The sequence below is a fragment of the Taeniopygia guttata genome, chromosome 19 (assembly GCF_048771995.1).
Source record: "Taeniopygia guttata chromosome 19, bTaeGut7.mat, whole genome shotgun sequence".
Taxonomy (NCBI): Eukaryota; Metazoa; Chordata; class Aves; order Passeriformes; family Estrildidae; genus Taeniopygia; species Taeniopygia guttata.
The window spans coordinates 2,188,796-2,208,322 of NC_133044.1; the positions used below are offsets into that span (position 1 = coordinate 2,188,796).

Consider the following 19,527-nt stretch of genomic DNA (forward strand, 5'->3'; position numbering starts at 1 on the left):
CAGCAAAAAAGGAGGTTTGATTGTTGGTAGTTGATTTCTGTCTTGCTGCTTCTTTCAAAACCAGTGTTTATATTTCTGCATTGGACTCAAAACTGTGGCATTTATAATCCTTTTAATAGTCCTAAAATAACTTAATTTATTCATGCCCTTTAAATTTTGCATGCTTTAACCCCTGATTGCGCTCCATGAATTCTCTTCAGTCCTTAAATAGATTTTTCAGAGATTTAACAAAACTTGCAAAGTCTTACTCAAACTTCAGCACAATTTAATGTACATTTCTAGCTGGGAATGTGAAGATTTGTGCATGTGCAGTGCTGGGGTCCAATGTGTGGACAAAAACTGGGCAGTAGGGTGGACAGTGAGACTGTCAAATGCTCGACTGGTCCTGACATGCACTTAATGGCAAGAGATAAATAGATTCTTTTAATGCCTTAACTGTTAGGGCATAGCTGACACGTAGGTTTATATAGAAATCAGGGCTGATATGCTGCAGTGGTGTGCAGGAAGTGTGTGCTCGTGGTGCACACACCACTTTGGGGAGCTGATATTCCCAGAACTCCTGTTCTGTACCTGCCCCCCTGCATTGCAAAGCAACACAAACCCTGACACAGGCAGAAATACCCAGAGGTTGGTCACAGCACAAACACCCTACTGGAGGATGCTGGAAACATCAGGAATAATCTGGCATTTGCAGGAAGGGGGGATTAGATGGGGCTGTTCCACCTCTGACTCCATGCCAAGGCTGTCGGACAGAGGGTGGGAGAAGAACCAGGTCTGGAAAACAACCCCCAAAAATCTCCTTTCCTTGTGACCTAAATGATAACTCCAGTTGTCCAGCTAGTTGGCTTGATTGGGAAACCAGCTTTTCCCCTTGTTATCCAATTATTCAGATGACCCATGTCTAGCTGAAGTGGAGTCTGCTGTACATAAGCTGTCAGCCCAGATACACATTTAATTCCAAGGAAGGCATAAATTGGCAAAGATGCAAAAAAGATGTTTTTGCTGTTTCAGTTTCTATTGAAGTCTCACTGAAAAGAAAAAATTATGCAAGTCTAGACACAAATGTTAGTGGTCAGTGCCCTCTTTTGCTTGTAAAGCTTTGTTTTCAAGCAGCTACAATATTTACAATATTTACATTTGCAGTTCTTAAGTGTGTGCTGGAGCTTCATATTGCATTCCCCCCACCCCCAAAAAAAGGAAAAAAAAAGCCACCCTAGGACTGTGATTTATGAAACTCTACTTCCAGAAGACAAATATCTCTGGCAGGATTCCACTCAAACTGGACAGGAAGAATTTCTGCCAACTCAGGCTAGAAATCTTTCCCTCCAAAAATACTGTAATCAATAAATTCTCTGCTTCACCTGTTCCTTCAGCAAGTACAATTTTTAAGCTTTCCAGTGTATTTTGATCACTTCTAGGCTTAACATTTGAAATCAGCCTATAGTAGAGGAGCAACAGGATGTTTTTTGAGATGCATCTTTCTTCCAAAACTCCTGCAAGCCTCCAAGTCAGCTCCCACCTGCAGGGAGCCCGTGGCACGGTGAGGTGCACCTCTGGCCCTCAGAGGAAACTGTCTGAATTCCTTCCAAATTTCATGAACAGACTCATAATGCGCTGAAGGAAGCTCATATGTTGAAGCAAACTCTTTAACCTGATTAATGGGATGTAAGTAAGTGGAGCTAATTAGATGTGCTGTTAGGGAATGGCCTGGAGGAAATCAGGGCTCCAGGCACTTTGGGTCCTGGTCCCCAGCCAAAGCCCGAGCCTAACTTGGGTCTGGACACCTTTGAGCTTTGCAGAGGGATGGTTTTGGAACCTTCCTGCGAAATTTGGGGGCTGAGAAGGGAAGCCACACATTTCCTGAGGTGCCAGAGCAAAGGGAGGAGAGCAGGCCCATGGCTCCTGTTCAAGGACCACCTTCCTGGGGCTTTTTCCAGAGGAGAAAATACCTGTGCTCACAAGCTTTTTTCAAAGATCAGGAGCCACCTGGACATTGATGTACCTGTCCATTTAGTTTCAGGAATAGGATTAGGCCTTTATAGAGTTAGAGCTTTCAGTGGTACCTTCTCCTCCCTCTCTCCTTCCCTCCCTCCCTTCTTGTCTTTCTTCTTTCCTTCCTCCTTAATTTTTCTAAGGCAATTTTCCCCTTCTCTCTCCTCAGCTGTGTTTCATCCTAACTCAGACATGGGCTATAGATACACATAGAAAATTATTTTCTCCCTGAAGAGCATTTCTGCCAGGAGATTTCTGCACAGGTTCAGTGCAAAACCAGCTTAGGCAGCAAACCCACTGGTGGATCAAATAACATTGATGCTAAAAGCAGCCTTTGAACTTGAAGAATATTCATCCCAGGGTCAGAGATTAAATTACCCCCTCCAATAAGTCTGGGAGCTCAGTGCAGTTCTTCCTACAAAAGGTTTATTTGGATGGGCCTGGGTGAAAAGAAAGGAAAATTCAGGCTCTTTAGGAGGCACCATTTTGGAAGTGCAGGATAAGGGGAGCATTGGCCTTGCACACATTTTGTGGTATCAAACACTTCAGTGTGGGTTTTTTGCTCTCTCCTGTCCATGGGTGTCCCTGAGCAGGTCCAAGAAGGGCATTTTTAATTTCCCATGTCTCCAAATCCAGTCTTGCCACCAGCCCTGGGAGGTTTTACTGGAATTTCTTCCAGGTCATACATTATTTAAGGGGGAGGGGGTGTGAAGGCTGATACCTTGAATATTTCTGATGTGAATTCAGGTTCATTGCTGTTTGTAGAAAAATTATAAAGGGAGCACTGATGCCCCAAGACAAATCGCCATTTGATAACAAACTTGATCAACTGCATTTGCTTATTATCAACTGTGGTGTGGGGAGATTCCTTTTCTTTTTCTTCTTATTAAATCAAGGCCTTTTTATTTAAGAAATATTTTATTTTTGATACAGACACAGCCGGTGAAGTAGCAGTAAAAAACATCACCACAAAGAGGCACATGGCTTTGAAATGTTTTGGTATGTAACATAACTGTATTGTTATCAGGTCTTAACTTTTGCACAAAGAGTATTTTCCCTTGTTCTAAAAGCAAACCCTCTCTCAGCTTTCCAAGGGCCACGTACCTAACGTGGCCATAGGGGAACAAACCAAAAAATATCAAAGTGTCTCAAGTCATTTCCCAAATAACATTGTTCTGTTGCTCTCCTTAAATGAACAAGAGTTTCTTTGATTTTTTTTTTTTTTAAGTCAAATTTAGGATTCTGCTGTTCAGAGCAGAGAGGTCACAAGGCCCTAATGTATTTAGCATTGACTGCCCTCTCTTGTAGTGCGTCTATTAGTCAGTAATTTGATTTGTACCTATTCATTTGCAGTCCCTGCAGGAGCTCTGAGCTGGCCCCAAGTATAATTGGTGCTGTCTCTATTTTTACATCATTAGATTAGCCCCGACTCCTGGCCACTTGTTGTCTGCGCTTGTCTGTCCATTTATACAACCTAATGTAACACAAAATTCATTACTGATCACATTACTTTCAACTCTGAAGCCAGCTTTGTGATAAACATTTTGTTAACCCTTCCCTGCCAGCGCACAGACCTGGGGGATAAATGCACTTTCCCCTCTGCAGGAAAAATCAATATCATAATAAAACAAAGTGCAGTCACATTCCTGGATTTGTCATTCCTCCCGGAGAAAGAAATGGGGAGGAACATATAGGAGATGACTAAATGGTGTCTGCATCCAGGCATCTCACTCTGCTCGATATGAAATGAGCTCAGCAGTGTCCTTTCTACTGGAATATAAAGAAGTGACACGAGATAGGGCCAGCACTCAATTTAAAACTTAATTTCTTACTCATTGTTCTGCAAGTGTTTTAGCTCTTCTGGTCAGGCTGTAATCAGGTTATGACATTATTGGAACTGGACATTTTTCTTCCAGTGCTTTGTCTCAAAAACAGTGAACAGAGACACAGTTCCCTTTCTTCCTTGGAGATTTGCTGCTGTGTTGGGGTTTTTTTTTGGTTTGCTTGGGGTTGTGGTTTTTCCTCCTAATGATTAAGCAAATTAACTGCAGCACTCCAGAATTTCACAGGAAAATTCAAAGCTCTGTCCTGTCTAGCTTGGCTTTGCTCACTTTTGATTGTCTGCTGAGTTCCTCCTAAAGCATGAAGCTTTTTGCATCCCTGAGGTTTCTGCTGTTGATTCCAGGGGCAGCAAGAGGAGATCCATGGTAGGTATTCCACCAGGGCTGAGCATCCTCCCAGCTCTGCTTGCAGCATCCTGCCCACGAGGTGATTCCTGCTACCCAAATATGTTTTGGTGCACGCAAAAGCTGTTGGGTTTTTAACAAGTTTTCTAAATTCATTTTCTGTTTGCACAGCTTGGCTTGGAAATCTGTTATTTTGGGTTTTCTAAATATTTAGAAATATTTCTCAGTGTTTATTAAATCTTCCCTTTAAAAGTCTGAGGCCTGAAGCCTGCCCCACACCGAGCCATCCCACACTGGGAAGGGGGCAGGAGACAACAGGATTTTTCCATCTGTAATTCCTATAATTACCTTGTCATTCCTTTTAGGAGTCTTTCTATGGTGTTTTTGTGTAGGATATGACTTATGGCAAGCGTATCTCTCTCAGTAAGTATAAGAGCCCTCGGGTCCCAGCATTTGAACCAGGACTGGTATTTTTACAGCTGTTTTGTGAGCCAAAACCTCTTGCAGCTGCTGAGGTGGTGGCAGAATAAAGACAAGACAGTTCCTGTCCCTCCTCCCAAGCCCAGCAGCCCCAGAGAGCCGTTGAGTATTTGCTGATTTTGGGGATGTGCAGCACAGGCCATCACAGAGCTCTCATAAACTATGCATTGCCCTCTCCAGGGGAGATGGGAGAGGAGCTGTGGAATGGAAACCCATTTGTGCAATAAATTGTTAAGCAGTCAAACTGTTAAATGAACACTTATTAGAGAGGTAGGATGAAGTATGAGTCACCAAACAGCAAAATGCACATTAACACAGCAAACCCTCTGCAGTAAATGGGAAGTCAGGAGCCAAGGCAATGCAAACGTTGCAGTGTGAGCCAACCTGCCCTGCAGCTTCCAGTCCTCTCAGCCCCTCTTCCAGCACAGGATCTGCTCCTGCAGCTTCTCCCTTTGGATTCTGGATCATTCCCTGTGATTGTGCTGTGGCCTGCAGCTGTGCCCTCACCTCCCATCACCCCTGCACCTGATTTTCCCAAGAATCCTGCCTTGTTCTCCATGCTGGAGTCTGAGAGCATCAGGACTTGCTGGACAGTGATGGTGTTGGATGTTGGATGGTCACAGTGTGCCTCAGGGGGTATGGGCAGGCAAAAAGAGAGGGCCAAGGAAAACCAGAAACAAACCCAAAGGGATTTTGGCTGGGGGAGGATCTCAGTGATCAGTGGAGAATCCCTGGAGCATCCCCACAGGATCAGCTCTGGTGGCTGCCCCCGGAGGAAGGAGAGGAGGGAGGGTTGTGGCCAGATCCCTGGCAATGCTGGGAACACTTAGTCCTCCTTGAAGTATATATCCTCATTTGTGGTATGAAAAGATTAGCTTTCCTTCCATTCCTAGCCTGCTGTCTCCCCACCATGGATAATATATAAAACAGTAGACTTTTATTCATTAACATTTATGGGAAAATGTTAATATTAAACTGTAAGTGAAAAGCCCCATCTTATTGAATTCTTCTGCTGTGTTATTGGGAGCCTAATTTCATTTTGCATTTAAATAAAAACCAGATGATGTTCAGGACAGTCAGGCGAGCATTCTGTAAGTGAGAATTTATCTTGCGATCTGGGTAAACAGTGTCTCATCATTTAACAGTTATTATAAATAATGGGGTTTTAAGCACTTTGCTGGGAGTTCATATTGGCTCCACACGGGTTGCACTAAGGGAGAGAGAATTTCAGTGACATCTTCCAGGCATCCGGTGAGGAGGAATCATATCCTGAGCTCGCTTCTCAAGCTGCAGTTTTCATCCTCCTCTGGTTGTTATTGCTCAATATTGTGTGCACCATCCACTGACCAGAAAGGAAAAAAAAAAAAAAAAAAAAACAAAGAGGAAGGAAAATGACAAATTGGTTGGAAGCATTTTGAAAATGAAGAAACCCTGTTTGAAGCTTCCCCATAAAAGGGGAATATGTTCAGCCCCCTGCAGATGTTCATGCAGGTAGCTGAGCCTCCAAAAGGGCGATTCTTTCAGTAAAAACGGGGCTGTGTAAAAGTGGTGCATTTACAGAGAGTGAAAAAGATGTTGAGGCAAAACATAAAGATAGATCATAAAACAACCTCTTTTTTCTGTGTTTCTGCTGGTGCCCTCTGAAATGACGTTACTGCTGGTTTTATGCTTGGGAACATGTGAGGTAGTTTATAAAAAGAGTAAAAACTGCTAAAATAGTAAATAGCTTTTCCCCCACTCCTTTTGCTTTTATTCTGCTTTTCAGTGCTGTCCTGTCATTGAGGGGGCAGCCCTTGGTGCTCTCTGGCTCTGCTCCATGTTCCTCAGACCCCTCCAAGGCATTTCCCACCACAGGCAGGAGCAGCTTCCCTTCCATCTGTCCTGCATCCTGGGGAGGGGGGAATTCGCCTTCCATGCAGGCAGGGGGGGAATTTTAGGAACAACTATCTGCTGTTGTGGAAAGATCCTGAATTTGGGAGCTCCTGATGCTGGCTGGTGGTGTCACCTCCCTGAGTCCACCTCAGGACATGAACTTCCTGCTGCCTTTTTCTGCGTGACCCATTTTATACCATTTTCCAAAAAGACCCCCACAGCTAAAACACCATCTTCTTTTACTTGTTTATTTACTTATTTGGGATATTTATTTGTTGTTCCCTTGGTCAGTGACTTTCTCAGTAACTGCCCAACACATGAACTCTGTGTTTACACCAAAACTTGATGGTGTTGTGAAAGACAAAGGGTCAGTATCACTTCTCTGACCCTTTCCAAAGATGTTTTTCTGGGAAGGCTGCAGGCAGGACCTGCTCTGCTGTCTCTGCTCCAGCTCAGTGACATAACAGGGGATCCAGGAGCCAGAGGGGCTGGGGATGGAGAGCCCTGGTGGGGGTGAGTGCCACAGAAATGGTTTCATTTTCCTAGAAAGATTCCAATGCCCTGTGTTGTAGAGGATGCTTGGATATGTTGCTGTGCTGGAATTCTCCTCAGGCAGAGCACAGCATTCCCATGGATGGCATCTCCCATCAATTCCCACATGCCACAGCTATTCCTGGTGGGTGCTCCCACCTTGTCAGGTACAAATGACATTTGGAAGCATAAATCAAGAGGTAAATTAACCTTGCAGCTTTTTTAAACCCTCATCTACAGCCATGGAGTCAGCAGTGGGAGGTGAATTGTGCAGGGACAGATCCCTAATGGAAAAGTTGAAGGCTTTTTGTCCTCCACTCAGAGCTACTTTCATCCACATGCTCTGGGAAAAAAAAAAATCTTTTAATTATATCATGCCAAGACTGTGTCGTCTCTTTGGTTTACCTTTTGGAAATGTGGCTGGTCACCCACCAAAATGTGAGCAAAAAGTCTGCAGAAGAGCTCAACACGAGGAGCAGGTAGTTAATGTGAATTTCACTGCCAGGTGCCTAAACACAAGGCAGAATCATGATTTAAATTGTCTTTTCTGGGGGCTGTGACCAGAGGAATGCCTTGGTTTGCCATTAGGTCTTTCAGATTTCACACAGAGTTACCTTCCACCAGCTCCTCCACCAGCTGCAGCTCGTCCACACGTTTGTAAGAGTGCAGCTACAAAGGTGGAGTGCAATAGAATCAATGCTTGGAACAATTTTTAAAATATGACTTTCAAAAAGCAAAACCTTGAATTTACTATTTCCAGCTGCCTTCTGCTTTCAGGAGCACAAATGTGAATTTCTGTGTTCAACAGCTCCGTTAACAAAGGAACAAATTAAGCTTTGAATGCCATTTTTATCAAGGCTCTTTCATATTTATGTGCAACATCAGAATTTGGGGCTATATAAATAAGAGAGTAGATTGAGAGCCTCAAGCAGCCCTGCAAGAGAGAGAGCCCACGAGACTGGGCTGGTGTTTTTCCAGGCTGGGTTAACACTCAGTCAAGGTAGAGCTGTGATTTTAAGGGAATGGCTGCAAGCTCTGTAAAATTAGGGATGTGTTTACAAAGTTGGTCTGCTTGAAGCAGCCATGTCAACACAATCTTTTAAAAAATTGAGTGAACAAACTAAATAAATTGCATTAGGAACTAGGGGGATTTGGGTGGGTTTGGAGCTCCTCAGTGACACTGAACTGCTGCCAGGGAGGTGGGAGGGGGAGACTGGTCCTGAGCTCCACCTGAGCTCTCCCAGCTCAAGAGCCTTGAACTGTTTAGATGAGCAGCCAGGGCTGAGGCTGTGGTGACATCATTTCGTGAGCTTCAACAAAACTCTCCTGATTTGGACCAGCTGAGCATCTGCTCCCCCCCCCCAAACTTTTTAACTTTTCCTTTGAATCAAACCCAAAATCCAGTCTGGTCTAGCTTCCTCCTCAGCATCAATCTGCACCAGGGGAGCAGCCCAGAGCCTCTCACTGGCCCAAAAGGCCACTTTGTGTCAGAAGCACTGGAAGTTGTGCCAGATTGACTTTGCTTTGTAATCTTATACTTTTAAAATGAGCTCGGCAGTGCGTGTGTGTCGGAGCACAGAGAGCACATGTGGGAGATGCACAGAGGCACTCTGAGCACTGAGTCCACCCCAGGGCTCTCTTCCTGCCTGAGGGGCTTTAAGGAGGCCAAATGCTGAGGGGGCATCACAGAGAGGATAGAATTAGGTCTGAGATGGGAAAGAAGCTGAAATTTGGAGGGTCAGGTGTGAAATTCCCATGCGGAGTGGCAGCAGTCACTGCTCAGACCCCGAGGTCATCGCCAGGTTTGTGGGTTTGACCTTCAGGCAGCTTTTCCTTGCCCAGCTTTTTGCTGGAACTGTTTGGCTGAGCCCGAGGAGGAGGAGGAGGGACCCTGAGGGCTCCTGGCCATCCCTGTCTTTACCTCTGGGACACGACCTGTGTCCTGAGACCCGAGTGGCTCCAGCTCTGGAGGGAAGGGGAATGCTCAGATCCACACCTGCTCTGGACAGAAGATGTTCCAGGAATAGGAGCGTTTGCCTCCAGCATTTCTGAGCAATATCCCCGGAGTTCAGTGGGTGCAGGACGTGGTAGGTGTCATAAACATGCATTTTACTTTGAATTTGTAATTTCCTTCGTGGAGTGGAGGCTGACAGAGGGGTCAGTGTTGAGCAATCCAAGGCACTCCCATAACCCTGGGAATGAGAGACCAAACCCAGGAATTTTAATACAGTGTTTTCTCTGCAAATGCTTTTGGTCTGATATACACAGATGTGCTGCTTGCGTAACCAAAGATGCAAGATAGTTCTGCCTAAATGCATTAAAAAGCTTGCCTCCACACACTGGCTGGCACAGGAAATCATGTATTCCACACAGGATATCTTCCAGGAATTTGGAGTAGCAGCATAGTGAAACTTTCAGGATGGGGTAAGAGAGAATTCCTTTAAACCCAAGCATCGCTGCATATTCATTCAAAAACCTCATCTTTAAATCTTACACAAGGAGTTGTAGGCTTGCAGGATGTGATGGGCTACAGAAATGATTTTCTGTTTGACTGTCATAGCTTTTGAGATTTCACATGCTGGCTAAAATCAGCAACTCTTCCTTCTGAAGAGCCATTTATGTAGGAAAACATCCTAAACCTCTTTATACAGTTCTAGGAAACTTGAGATTATTTTTTAAAAGCATTGGAAGTCATTGTGAAAGTGCCTATCTTGAAGAATATTCTCCCTCTAAATGCCAATCCTTTATCTGGTGCACTTTTAACCTTCCATAAAATGCTCAGAGTCAAGTCTGGCGAGATGCCAGAGTCTCGGGTCTCCTGCTCCAAGGGCTCGAGCCACATGGAGCTTTCTGGGTGCTCTTTTTAAAGGAGTAAACAACCTGTTTAGAAGTTGATGCAGGAAGATTTTGTCCTTTTCTCACCGATCTCTTTGTGCCTGAAGCAGACCTGGACATTTCTGTAAGCTCAGGTGTTCTCCCTATTTTGCAAGTGTTAAGTTGTTTGGCATCCCCGCAGTGAAATCAGGCACTAGAAATGAGATTTGGGGTCTCAGAGGGACTCTGATGTTCAGAAGGCTCTGTCTTCATTCCCCTGGTTCTCTCCTTCCTCCTGCACTGCCCCATCTCCTTGCTGGATCCTGCCACCTCTGTTCCAGGATGCCAGGTTTCATCTCCAAGTGCATGGCACGAGCCAGCTCTGTGTGGATTCAGCTCTGGAGTTATTGTAAGGCAGTTTGACAGTAACTAATATTTTACATAGGCCACTGAATCCTGATTTCACAGAAGTTGCTCAGGCAGTGTTCCCCAGTCTTCATTACTTGCAAATTTAATGGAGGCGCTTTTGTGGTGTCTCAACATCGTTCACGTTGTGACAGGATGAGACAGTTTTAACACAGGAATTGATTTTCACTGTTCACATGCCATGGGTTGTGGGGTTTTTTATTTCCTTATTTGAAAAGAGTTTAAAATCTCTTTTGTGAAACTGCTGAGTTTATAAAAGAGGAAAAGGAAACATTTCTGAGGAGCAGGTCTGTCGTGCTGTCACCCAGAGCATGGCAGGAAGTCGGTCCCCTGTGCTGAGTGTCAGTGCAGGTGAACACGCACAAGGTGTGGGGCAGAGAGCAGCTTTAACTGACTTTTGAACATTATCATAATAAGCTGAAATTGTAATAATGGCAAGATATAAAACTAGGAACTGACTTTTTGCCTGTGCTCGCTCTGGAAAGGAGCAACCCACATTTGCCCAGAAATTCCAGCCATCTCAAATCAAAACCAACTTGGAAGATTAAGATTTTTAATGAGGACTCAGTGCTTTCGTTTCACTGCAATTGAATATTAACGATTTTTGTTCATCCAAATCCCCAAAAGCACAGGTTCCCCTGGGGGTGCAGTGCCCCCCTGTGCCCTCCCTGCCAGCAGATCCCCAGAGCTGCCAGCAGGGCTGGAGCCCCTCGCTCCGAGCAGCCGCCAAGGGTGCTGGAGATGGATTATAATTAGAGCTCCCTCGTTAGCATAATTGCATTTCATTAAAAGAAAAAAAAAAAAGGGAAATACTCAAGAAAAACCTCCAAGTGCAGTAGCAGTGATGTAATTGATGTAATTTCCCAATACCCCGATATTTCCTCATCCTGATGCACCTTCCCACCTCGTGTTGGCTTTTGAGCTCTTCTCCACCTCGTGTGTCCCAGCAGCAGCTCCCGCTGCCCTGGGCACAGTGATGATGCTCAGAGTGAATGTTTCCTACAGAAACAGTGCCAAAAGCACCCAGCAGAGTTTGGGATGTTGTCCCAATCCCGAAAGATGGATAAGTGCCGGTGGGAGCTCCTGGGGGGAGCACATCCCGCTCCCTTCAGCAGCAATCAGTGAAATATAAAATGTTTAACTCGCCCATTCACTGGGGAGCGTTGTGTAAATTACAAACAGTTTAAGAGACCCTCAAGACTTCCATTGTGTTAATACAAATTGCCTTTTAGCATTCCCTTTAAATAGGGCCCTTTTGAGTGAGAATCCAGATGGCAGAAGCTCCATAATTATTATTCATTACACTTAATAAATAACACTCGGGAAGCCCCAGTCAGTTCTGCAAGTCTCCTATGATGGGCATTGTGTAAATGTAAGGGTGAAAAAATAGTATTTGCCACAGAATCTGTCAGGATTTCAGTCAAAGACAAGGAGCTATGAAGGACCCTCATGTGTGCCTGCCCCAGATCATGGGCCAGGCTGGCATTCCCAGAGCTCTCTCCGCAGGGAATCTCCTCCAAAAGGAAAGGGAATTGTCTTTGGGTTCAAAAAGAGGCTTGAATTTTTGCCTTTTAGCTGTTTATTCAGAAAGCCCCCACGGATGAGGAGAGGTGGGTTTGGTGAGCAGCACCTTGTGTCTCTCTGGAAAATTCCCGTCCCACATCCTCGTTTTTGGGAAGGGGCCGAGCGCATTCCCGCGGCCGCGGCCCCCTCGGCGCACGGCAGAGCCTGAAAAGTTCTCCAGAATAATTGCTGTGAATGACAGAAATGAAATCGAGGAGATTCGAGCTCTGCTGGCCATTACCCCACTTCCTGCATTCCTACTTGTTAATTGTCTAATTCCTAACGAGTCTTGGGGCGTCTGATAGACTTTGTGATGCGTGCTCACTCCGACGCTTCCTTCCCTCCCCTCCCTGGCCTCATCCCTCACCAGAGACCTTGTTCCTTTAAAAAATGCCATCCTTAAAAATCAGAAATACTCAGCCCAGCAAAAGGAAAAGGGAACTTGACATTAGTTGAGCTTGAAAGGCTCGGTGCTGTGAAAAGTGACTGACGTGTGAAAAGAGGCTACAATTAGTTCTTTCCCTGAGCACTCTCCCATTCAGTCCAGGGTCACTCCTTCAGCGAGCTGCGGCTTTGAGGGTAATGTGTTGTGACAGTTTGAGATGATGAAGAATAATTCTTGTATTCAGAGCTGCTGCCGCTTCCCCGCTGCCCTGACACATCAGGCTGCTGTCATTGTATCACTTATCCCGGGCAGCCCCTCCGTAGGTAAGAGGAAAGGGTCAGCTCTTCCAGCAAATGATTTGGGATATTTTGAAACTGTGCTTAAAGAGGGGAAGGCAAACAGAGAGAAAGGAAAAACCATTAGGAGAAATAATAATGCACTGGAGAGGAGATTTTTGAGTGGACATAAAGGAGATACCAGGGCTTCGAGTGGACCACTACAGGAGAGCACAGCTAAGAAAGGCAGCATAATTTATGAGTGTTCCGGGCAAAAGAGGGCTATATAGATTTTCTTCAGGCCTTGAATTAATGTGCCCTATAAAATGGTTTCACATTTAGGCTTGGCAGGGCTTTGTACCTTGGATTTGATGGGGTCCTTTGACAGTTCCTGGAGCTTTCTGGAATGGAGGGTGCAGCTGGACCTCGAGCAGCACCGCTCTCCAGACCTGCAGACCCCAGGCTGTCCCCAGAGCAGCTCCTCCTCCTCCTCTTCCTCCTCCTCCTCCTCCTCCTCCTCCCTCCACCTCGCAGCCAGCTCAGGGCAGAGGAGCGAGGGGCAGGACAGGCTGGCTGCAGCATGGCAGTCAGGAATATCAGCACTCAGGAATGATTCCTGCAAGGTTCCCTTGCCAGTTCCTCATGGAACACTCTCCACGCTGCAGGAGGGCTGTGGGCAGCCCCGCTGGCAGCCGTGCCAGGCAGGAGCAGCCAACATCTGCTCCCAGCTCCTCTGATGCCCCACTGCTGCCCCAGTGCTCCCACGGGCCCAGAGCTGTGCCCTGAGAGGGGATGGCTGCCCTGGGCTGGCCAGGGACTCAGGATGGCCACTTGCCATCCCACGCCAGCAGCCACGAGGATTTTCAGTGCTGCTGCTGCCTCCACCACGGTGGAAAGTGTGTGTGCCCTGAAAATCCCGTTACTCTGGGACCCTGGGTGATGCCAGCGGTGCCCATTACTGTTACTGTCAAAAGCGCAGGCAGGGCTGTTCCCAGCTCCCCTGAAGTGACTTTCTCCTCATGGCTTCAGCAGATGTTCCAGCTCCTTCACTTTTTTCCCTTTTTATTTTTTTTTTTTTTTTTAGGGCAGGCAGGACTTTGTGAGTCGTTTCCTCCGGGGACATGGGCAGGTTTTAGTATTTGCCTTTCCAGTATTAGCATTTATTTGTATTTGTGTTTGTTTTTCACGGGCTTCTGAAAGCCTCAGGGAGCCATTTATGGGGCCAAAATAATGCAAGTGCTGGTCTTCTCACAGTATTTCATTTCCTTGATGGTGGAAACGCTACAAGAAGAGCAGGTCTCATGTTATTTTGACCCCATAAATAGCTCCCAGAGGCCCCTTTCCTCCTTCTCCCACCCACTCCCCCCCAAATCAAATATTTAGGTTTCTGCAAAGCCTGACTTCTCAACCCTGGTTATCTTGCTTCAGCAGAAGCAAATTGCAGTTATTACAAAATAGCCAGAGAGTCTATAAGGCCGAATGGGTTTTATATGATGCACAATTTGTTGGCTACTGTACAAGTTCATTAAAGTGTATCATAAGAGGTTGTTTTACTGGTACATTTAAGGAAGTTAATACATCTCGACAGTGTATGCATGGGGGAATGCAGCTACAATAACCCTCAGACTTGCTGGGGCCAAGTCCATCGCTGCGTAACTCCAGTGGGGTGAACGGGATCAGTGCCCGGGCAGCCCCGGGGTGCTGCTGCTCCCTGAGCCCGCTGCTCTGGGCTCTCCTGCCACCCACTCCCATCTTTCCCTGGGGATTTGCTCCTGTTTGGTGTCTTCCCAGCATGGAGGATGTCAGTGGTCTCACTGGTTGTGTGATGTGCCTTTTTAGCTCGGGAGGTGTTCCAGGTCCTTCAGCTGTGCCACAGGGGCTCGGCTGTCCCATCCTGGGGTGGTTTTAGGGACCTGTCTCTCCTGATAGCTGACAACCCCCCCTGCAGCTCCTGCTGCACTTGCTTGGTCTATCCAGATGTATGAGACGTGATCCTCCAGTTTTCACTCTGCAGCAGGAAAGGTGTCCCCATGTCATGGAGCCATTCCCAGTCTTGTCTGTGCATCCCATGGGAACCTCATTGATGTTCCTCTGCTCTGCCCCAGTCTGCTCTAAGGGCTGGGAGGAAGAATAATAATATACACTGGAATTTTTTTTTTTAATTTATTTTTTATTAATGAAACAGAGCAATGTGGGGAGACGCAGGCAGCCGTGCTGCCGGTGCTGCTGGGGTCAGCTGTGTGGGCAGGTAACCATGTAATGGCTAATTGTCCCCCTGGTGTGACCCAGCCGTGCTGGGGGTGAGGGCAAGAGCCCAATTTCCTGAGCACAGCAGAGCTCTCTGTGGCAGCCCAGCACTTCTGCAGGGCTTCTTTGGCTATCAGAACACACTGCTCGTCTGCCCGGCCGGTAATTGGTTCCAGAGCGAGAGCCGGGCTGTGTGAGATGGGAATGTGTGCCCGGGGCTGGCAGCCTGCATGTGGGAGTTCCTCAGCTTTCAGCCTGACACCCCCTAACCCAGATCGGGCTGGAACATCCCCTCTGCCCCTCCTGTCCCCTGTTTTTTGTCCCTGCCCATCAGGAGTGGCCAGGTTTCCCTGCCTGGCAGCAGCAAGGGCAGCTCGGAGCTGAGGGACACAGCCAGGCCAGGATTCCCTCCATCCCTCCCTGTGCCCACCGCTCTGCATCCCTGATTCCTGCTCCTGCTTTTCCCTGGCTGGCATCAGTGGCTGCAGTGCCACCCCCTGGCAGGCCCCGCAGAGGTGACAGCAGCTCCTGCACACCCCAGAAAAGCCCAAATCCCCCCAAATCCCCCCAAATCCCAGCTGGGAGGGCGCAGGGTCCCACAGCTGAGGGACGGGCAGGAGCTCAGCCCCCAGGGGCAGAAACAGCCACGCAGGAGCCACAGAAAATAAACTCCTCTCTCTGTCCCCCTCCCTGGTCTCACTGGAAACACTTTGCCTGGAAATCAGTTCTAGGTGGAAAAGAGAGCAGAATCACCCCAGGAGGAGCCATGCCAGGGTTTGGGGGAGCCCGGCAGCACTGCCCAGCACCCCCTGCTCTGACGTGGGACCTTAAGCAAAGCCAGCTGTGTGCTGAGGGAGATGAAAGCCCCAAATCAGACAGGATAAGCGCAGTATTAGTGTGGGATACGCCACTCATTTCTGATTTAAATTACTGTTTTTACTTCCTGGACTCATGGGAGAGTAAGGATGTGAGGAAAATGAAGAGATTTAGATGTGGACATTCCTTCACCAAAGACTGGCAAAAAATGGTGATGATTACAGCTGAGGTCATTCATTACCAGCGCTGCTTTCAGGGTGATCAGCTTCCTGCTGATTTGTTTTCCTTGTATCCTGGGCAGATTATCTCCTTACAGGTTACCTCCAGGATGAGAGATTAAATCCCACAGCCCTCACTGCTAGGTGTGTGCAGGGCTGCTGGCCCTGCAGTGCCCCGGTGCTGAGGGGAGCAGGGCAGTGCCAGAGGATGCTGGGGTGGGATGCTTTTTGTCTTAGGGAAAAGCTGACTTTTTGCTGTTCCCTATACTTTGTGTATAGATCTGTCCTTATCACAGAGTCCCACTGCTGGCAGAGGACTGCTGTGGTGTTTGCAGGAGGTTAAATATCCCAGGTGAGGTAGTAGAAGTGCAGGAATATTTAACAGAAAGCAGAGCAGGCACTGCTCCTCCAGCTCCTGCGGCTCCTTTCCACCCCAGACAAGTCTTACATAGAACCAGAGAAAGGTTTGGGTAGGAAGAGATCTTAAAGCTCATCTCATTCCACCCCCTGCCATGTGCAGGGACCCCTCCCACCATCCCAAGATGCTTCAAGCCCCATCCAACCTGGCCTTGAGGATTTCCAGGGATGGGGCAGCCACAGCTTCTCTGTTCCACTGTCTCACCACCTTCCCAGGGGACAGTTTTTTCCAATATCCCATCTAAATTTCTCTTCCAGCTTAAAGTCATTCCTCCTTGTCCTGTTACTCTATGCCCTTATAAAAAGTCCTTCTCCAGCTCTCCTGTAGCCCCTCCAGGTCTTCTTTCCCCCTTGGCAGCAGAGGAATTTGCCCAAAACTCCTGTCCCCATCCTGTCGCCTCCAGCCCAGGCTGGAGTCATGCTCAGGGTCACACATCACAACTCCCCAGAGTATTTCTTGTCTCCTGTCACCACTGTCACTCTGGGGGAGGATTCCTGTGCCATCCCTGGGGCTCTGCCTCATGTCCCTGCTGCGTGCCACCGCTGAGTGCTGCCAGGGGGATGCTGCACGTGGCCACCGAGTCAGCTGCAGGGTTCAAGTGGCTCACGGAGAGGCCACGGCTGGAAACGATGCCCTGCACACACAAAAATCCTCCTGTTTGGAGATTAGGGAGCCCTAAAGGCTCCTGGAGGTCACAGAGGGGAGATGTCAGGGTGGGTGTGACCAGGAGAGGGAGAGCCACAGCCAGGCTGCTTTCTCTTTTGCTTTGGGGCACAGCTGAGGAAAGGGGATATTTTCCCTTTGACTTGAAAAAGCTGAGTTCTTTATGTCCATTTGGGCAGGATAAAGGGCTGTGGAAAGTCCTGGTGTTCCCAAAGTGGGGAATGGCAGTGGTTATGCACTGCTGGTGCACACTCTGCCAGTCCCCTTCCCAGCATGACTGGGAGAGAAGATTTTCCATAATCTGCAGCCATCCCCTTCATACCCCACTCAGTTCAGCCATGAGACCCCCACTGTGGAATCCTGTCATGTCCTGAGCAGGTCATGTCTCCATCTCTGGCTCAGCTGAGCTGTGAGCCCAGCTGGAGAGAAGAGGAACCAGGAGCTGGCGTTCCTCGGGAGCGATTCCCAAATCAGCCCGGGAAAGGACGATGAGCAAACCTTAGAGCAATGCACCAGCAAAGGGGTTTGTCTGAGGACTCTGGGGGTTTATCCCAAGCACTAACCAGGAGCTGCTCTCTCTCCCTTGCAGAGCTTCAGCGAGAGGGAAGCATAGAGACGCTCAGTAACAGCTCGGGCTCCACCAGCGGCAGCATCCCCCGAAACTTCGACGGCGGCTACCGCTCCCCGCTGCCGACCAACGAGAACCAGCCCCTGAGCCTGTTCCCCACGGGATTCCCCTGAACCAGCCGCCCACCAGGGACCCCTCCAGCCAGGGGAACGAGCTGCCTGTCCCCCAAACAGCCCCGCTGTGTCTGTCACCCAGCTCCCAGGCCGGGATGGTTCTCGTTACCCTGATGAATATTGACGGCTCTTAAACCTTCCTGAAGCATCCTCATGAAATCTCGACTCTGTGTTCCTGTGCAGTACAAAGAGGCTCCATCTTCAGTCCTGATAGCTCTGCAGCTTCTTTTCTCGCTGTCTTCAGGAAGAGGCTGGGTGAGGAGAAATGCTCCTTAGCCAGCTTGGGTCAAGCACAAGGTTTCACAACTGTTCTCTGCCTTTTTCATGCTGAGAGGTGAATCTCTAACTCAGAGGAGCTCTCGCCGTTCGTGAGAGTGCCGAGCATTAATGGATGAACTGGAGAGACTGGAAACTGGACAGGGTTGATGATGTTATTCCTTCCTCATCGCGTCTCCTTGCTGCCCTTCTTCCCCTCTGATTCTCATCGATGCCAGGAGTATTACAAATGGAAATGTTTCTTTTTGTTCTTTGGAAGAATTCTCTCTCTCGCTCTTGATTTTCTTCTAGTCATGTATTTTAGAAACGTACTTAATTGACTAATTGCAGTCACGGATTTCTCATATTTGGTTATAAAATTTGTTCATTGGAACTCGGATATCTGTCCAGAAATGCATGTGTCATTGAATAAATCTAAGTTAAACAAGAAACTGCTTAAAAGGCAATGTTCATGGAGTGTTACTGGGCTGGCTGTGGGCTTTGTGTATCTCCCTGGACCAGACTCTGTGTGCATTTACTGACTTGAGGGCTTTAATTAAAGCCATCAGTGGCTGTTACACAGCCAGTCTAGCATGGTTTTGCCTCCCCATTTCCTTGTCCTCGTGTGCACGGACAGGATTTTTAAAAACAAGGTATTTAGGTGCCGTGCCTTGCACCCACTTGGCTCTTCTGAAAACTAAGACCCAGCTCCCTGCTCTGGGTTGGGGCCAATTCTTCATCCCACTGGTTTCAGTGGGAAGGAGGTGCAGGAGGCAGAGGCACCATTTCCATCTGTTTGTTGTAGGATGGAGGATCAGAGGCTTTGCAGAGCAGCCTGAACCTCTGCACCCTCCTGAACGTGCAGAGTCAGAGCTAGCACTGCATAACCCTGCTGATAAAACAGTTCTGGGCTCACACATCATAACCACACGAATTCCTACATCTCAGCCAACTTGTGTCTAGAAGCAGAGTGAGATGGGGCTGTCAGCTTATGAAATTTCCTTCCCACTACTTGTTTTTAATAGAAGCCGTTTGAGTCATGGCAGGGAGAGGAAACTATCTAAACCCACAAATCTTACAGCTCCAGCCAGCCACACCAAGGGATGCAGAACCAACCACCCTCTTCCTACTCCATCCCCAAACACCCAGTTCAGTCTTGGGCTTGGTTTAGGTTGTTTTTTTTTTTCTTTTTTCTTTTTTTGCTTTTGACTCTAACGCAGCCACTCAGAAGGTTTTATTTTCTTCAGGCTTGAAAACCGCTAATAAAAAGCGAGAGTTTACAGCAATAATTTCAGTTTCTTGCTTGGTTTTCAGTCAGTCTCTTCTCAAGCAAAAAAATAACTTCTTGGGATGAAATCAGAGGAGAGTTTTGCCTCTAAGTAAGTACTTGCAGCTCTGGCCCGCTGGCTATATCTGCTGTAATGTTATGTTCCTTTTTATCTGTAAAATAAAGGCTTGAAGTACAGGGTTGAGGGCAGGACTGGCACCACGGACAAATGGGACCACAGGGTCAAGTCAGTCCACACCAGTCAGGGTTTTTAACACAGTTCAAGCCAAGGTCAGCTCCAAAAGTTCAAACAAAATCCAGATTAACACATACAGAAGGGATTGTGTTGTCACCGTGATGCTTGTTTCCTTTCAGGCT

The 19,527-nt window shown here is 47.6% G+C and overlaps 1 protein-coding gene across 13 annotated transcripts in view; it reads left to right on the plus strand.

Annotated features, from left to right (window-relative positions):
- BCAS3 (BCAS3 microtubule associated cell migration factor) overlaps positions 1 to 18,334 on the plus strand; it is a 294,447-nt gene extending 276,113 nt beyond the window's left edge. For 5 of the 13 annotated variants that reach the window (XM_030288257.4, XM_030288258.4, XM_072916662.1 and 2 more), the window contains one exon: positions 17,476 to 18,334. In XM_030288257.4, coding sequence (XP_030144117.4) covers positions 17,476 to 17,627 — 152 coding nt within the window. In that variant the 3' untranslated portion in view covers positions 17,628 to 18,334. Of the gene's footprint in view, positions 1 to 2,925; positions 2,992 to 17,475 lie in introns of all 13 variants that reach the window. The other 8 variants (XM_030288254.4, XM_030288255.4, XM_041720124.2 and 5 more) reach the window with 4 other exon arrangements.
- The last annotated feature ends 1,193 nt before the right edge of the window (positions 18,335 to 19,527 follow it).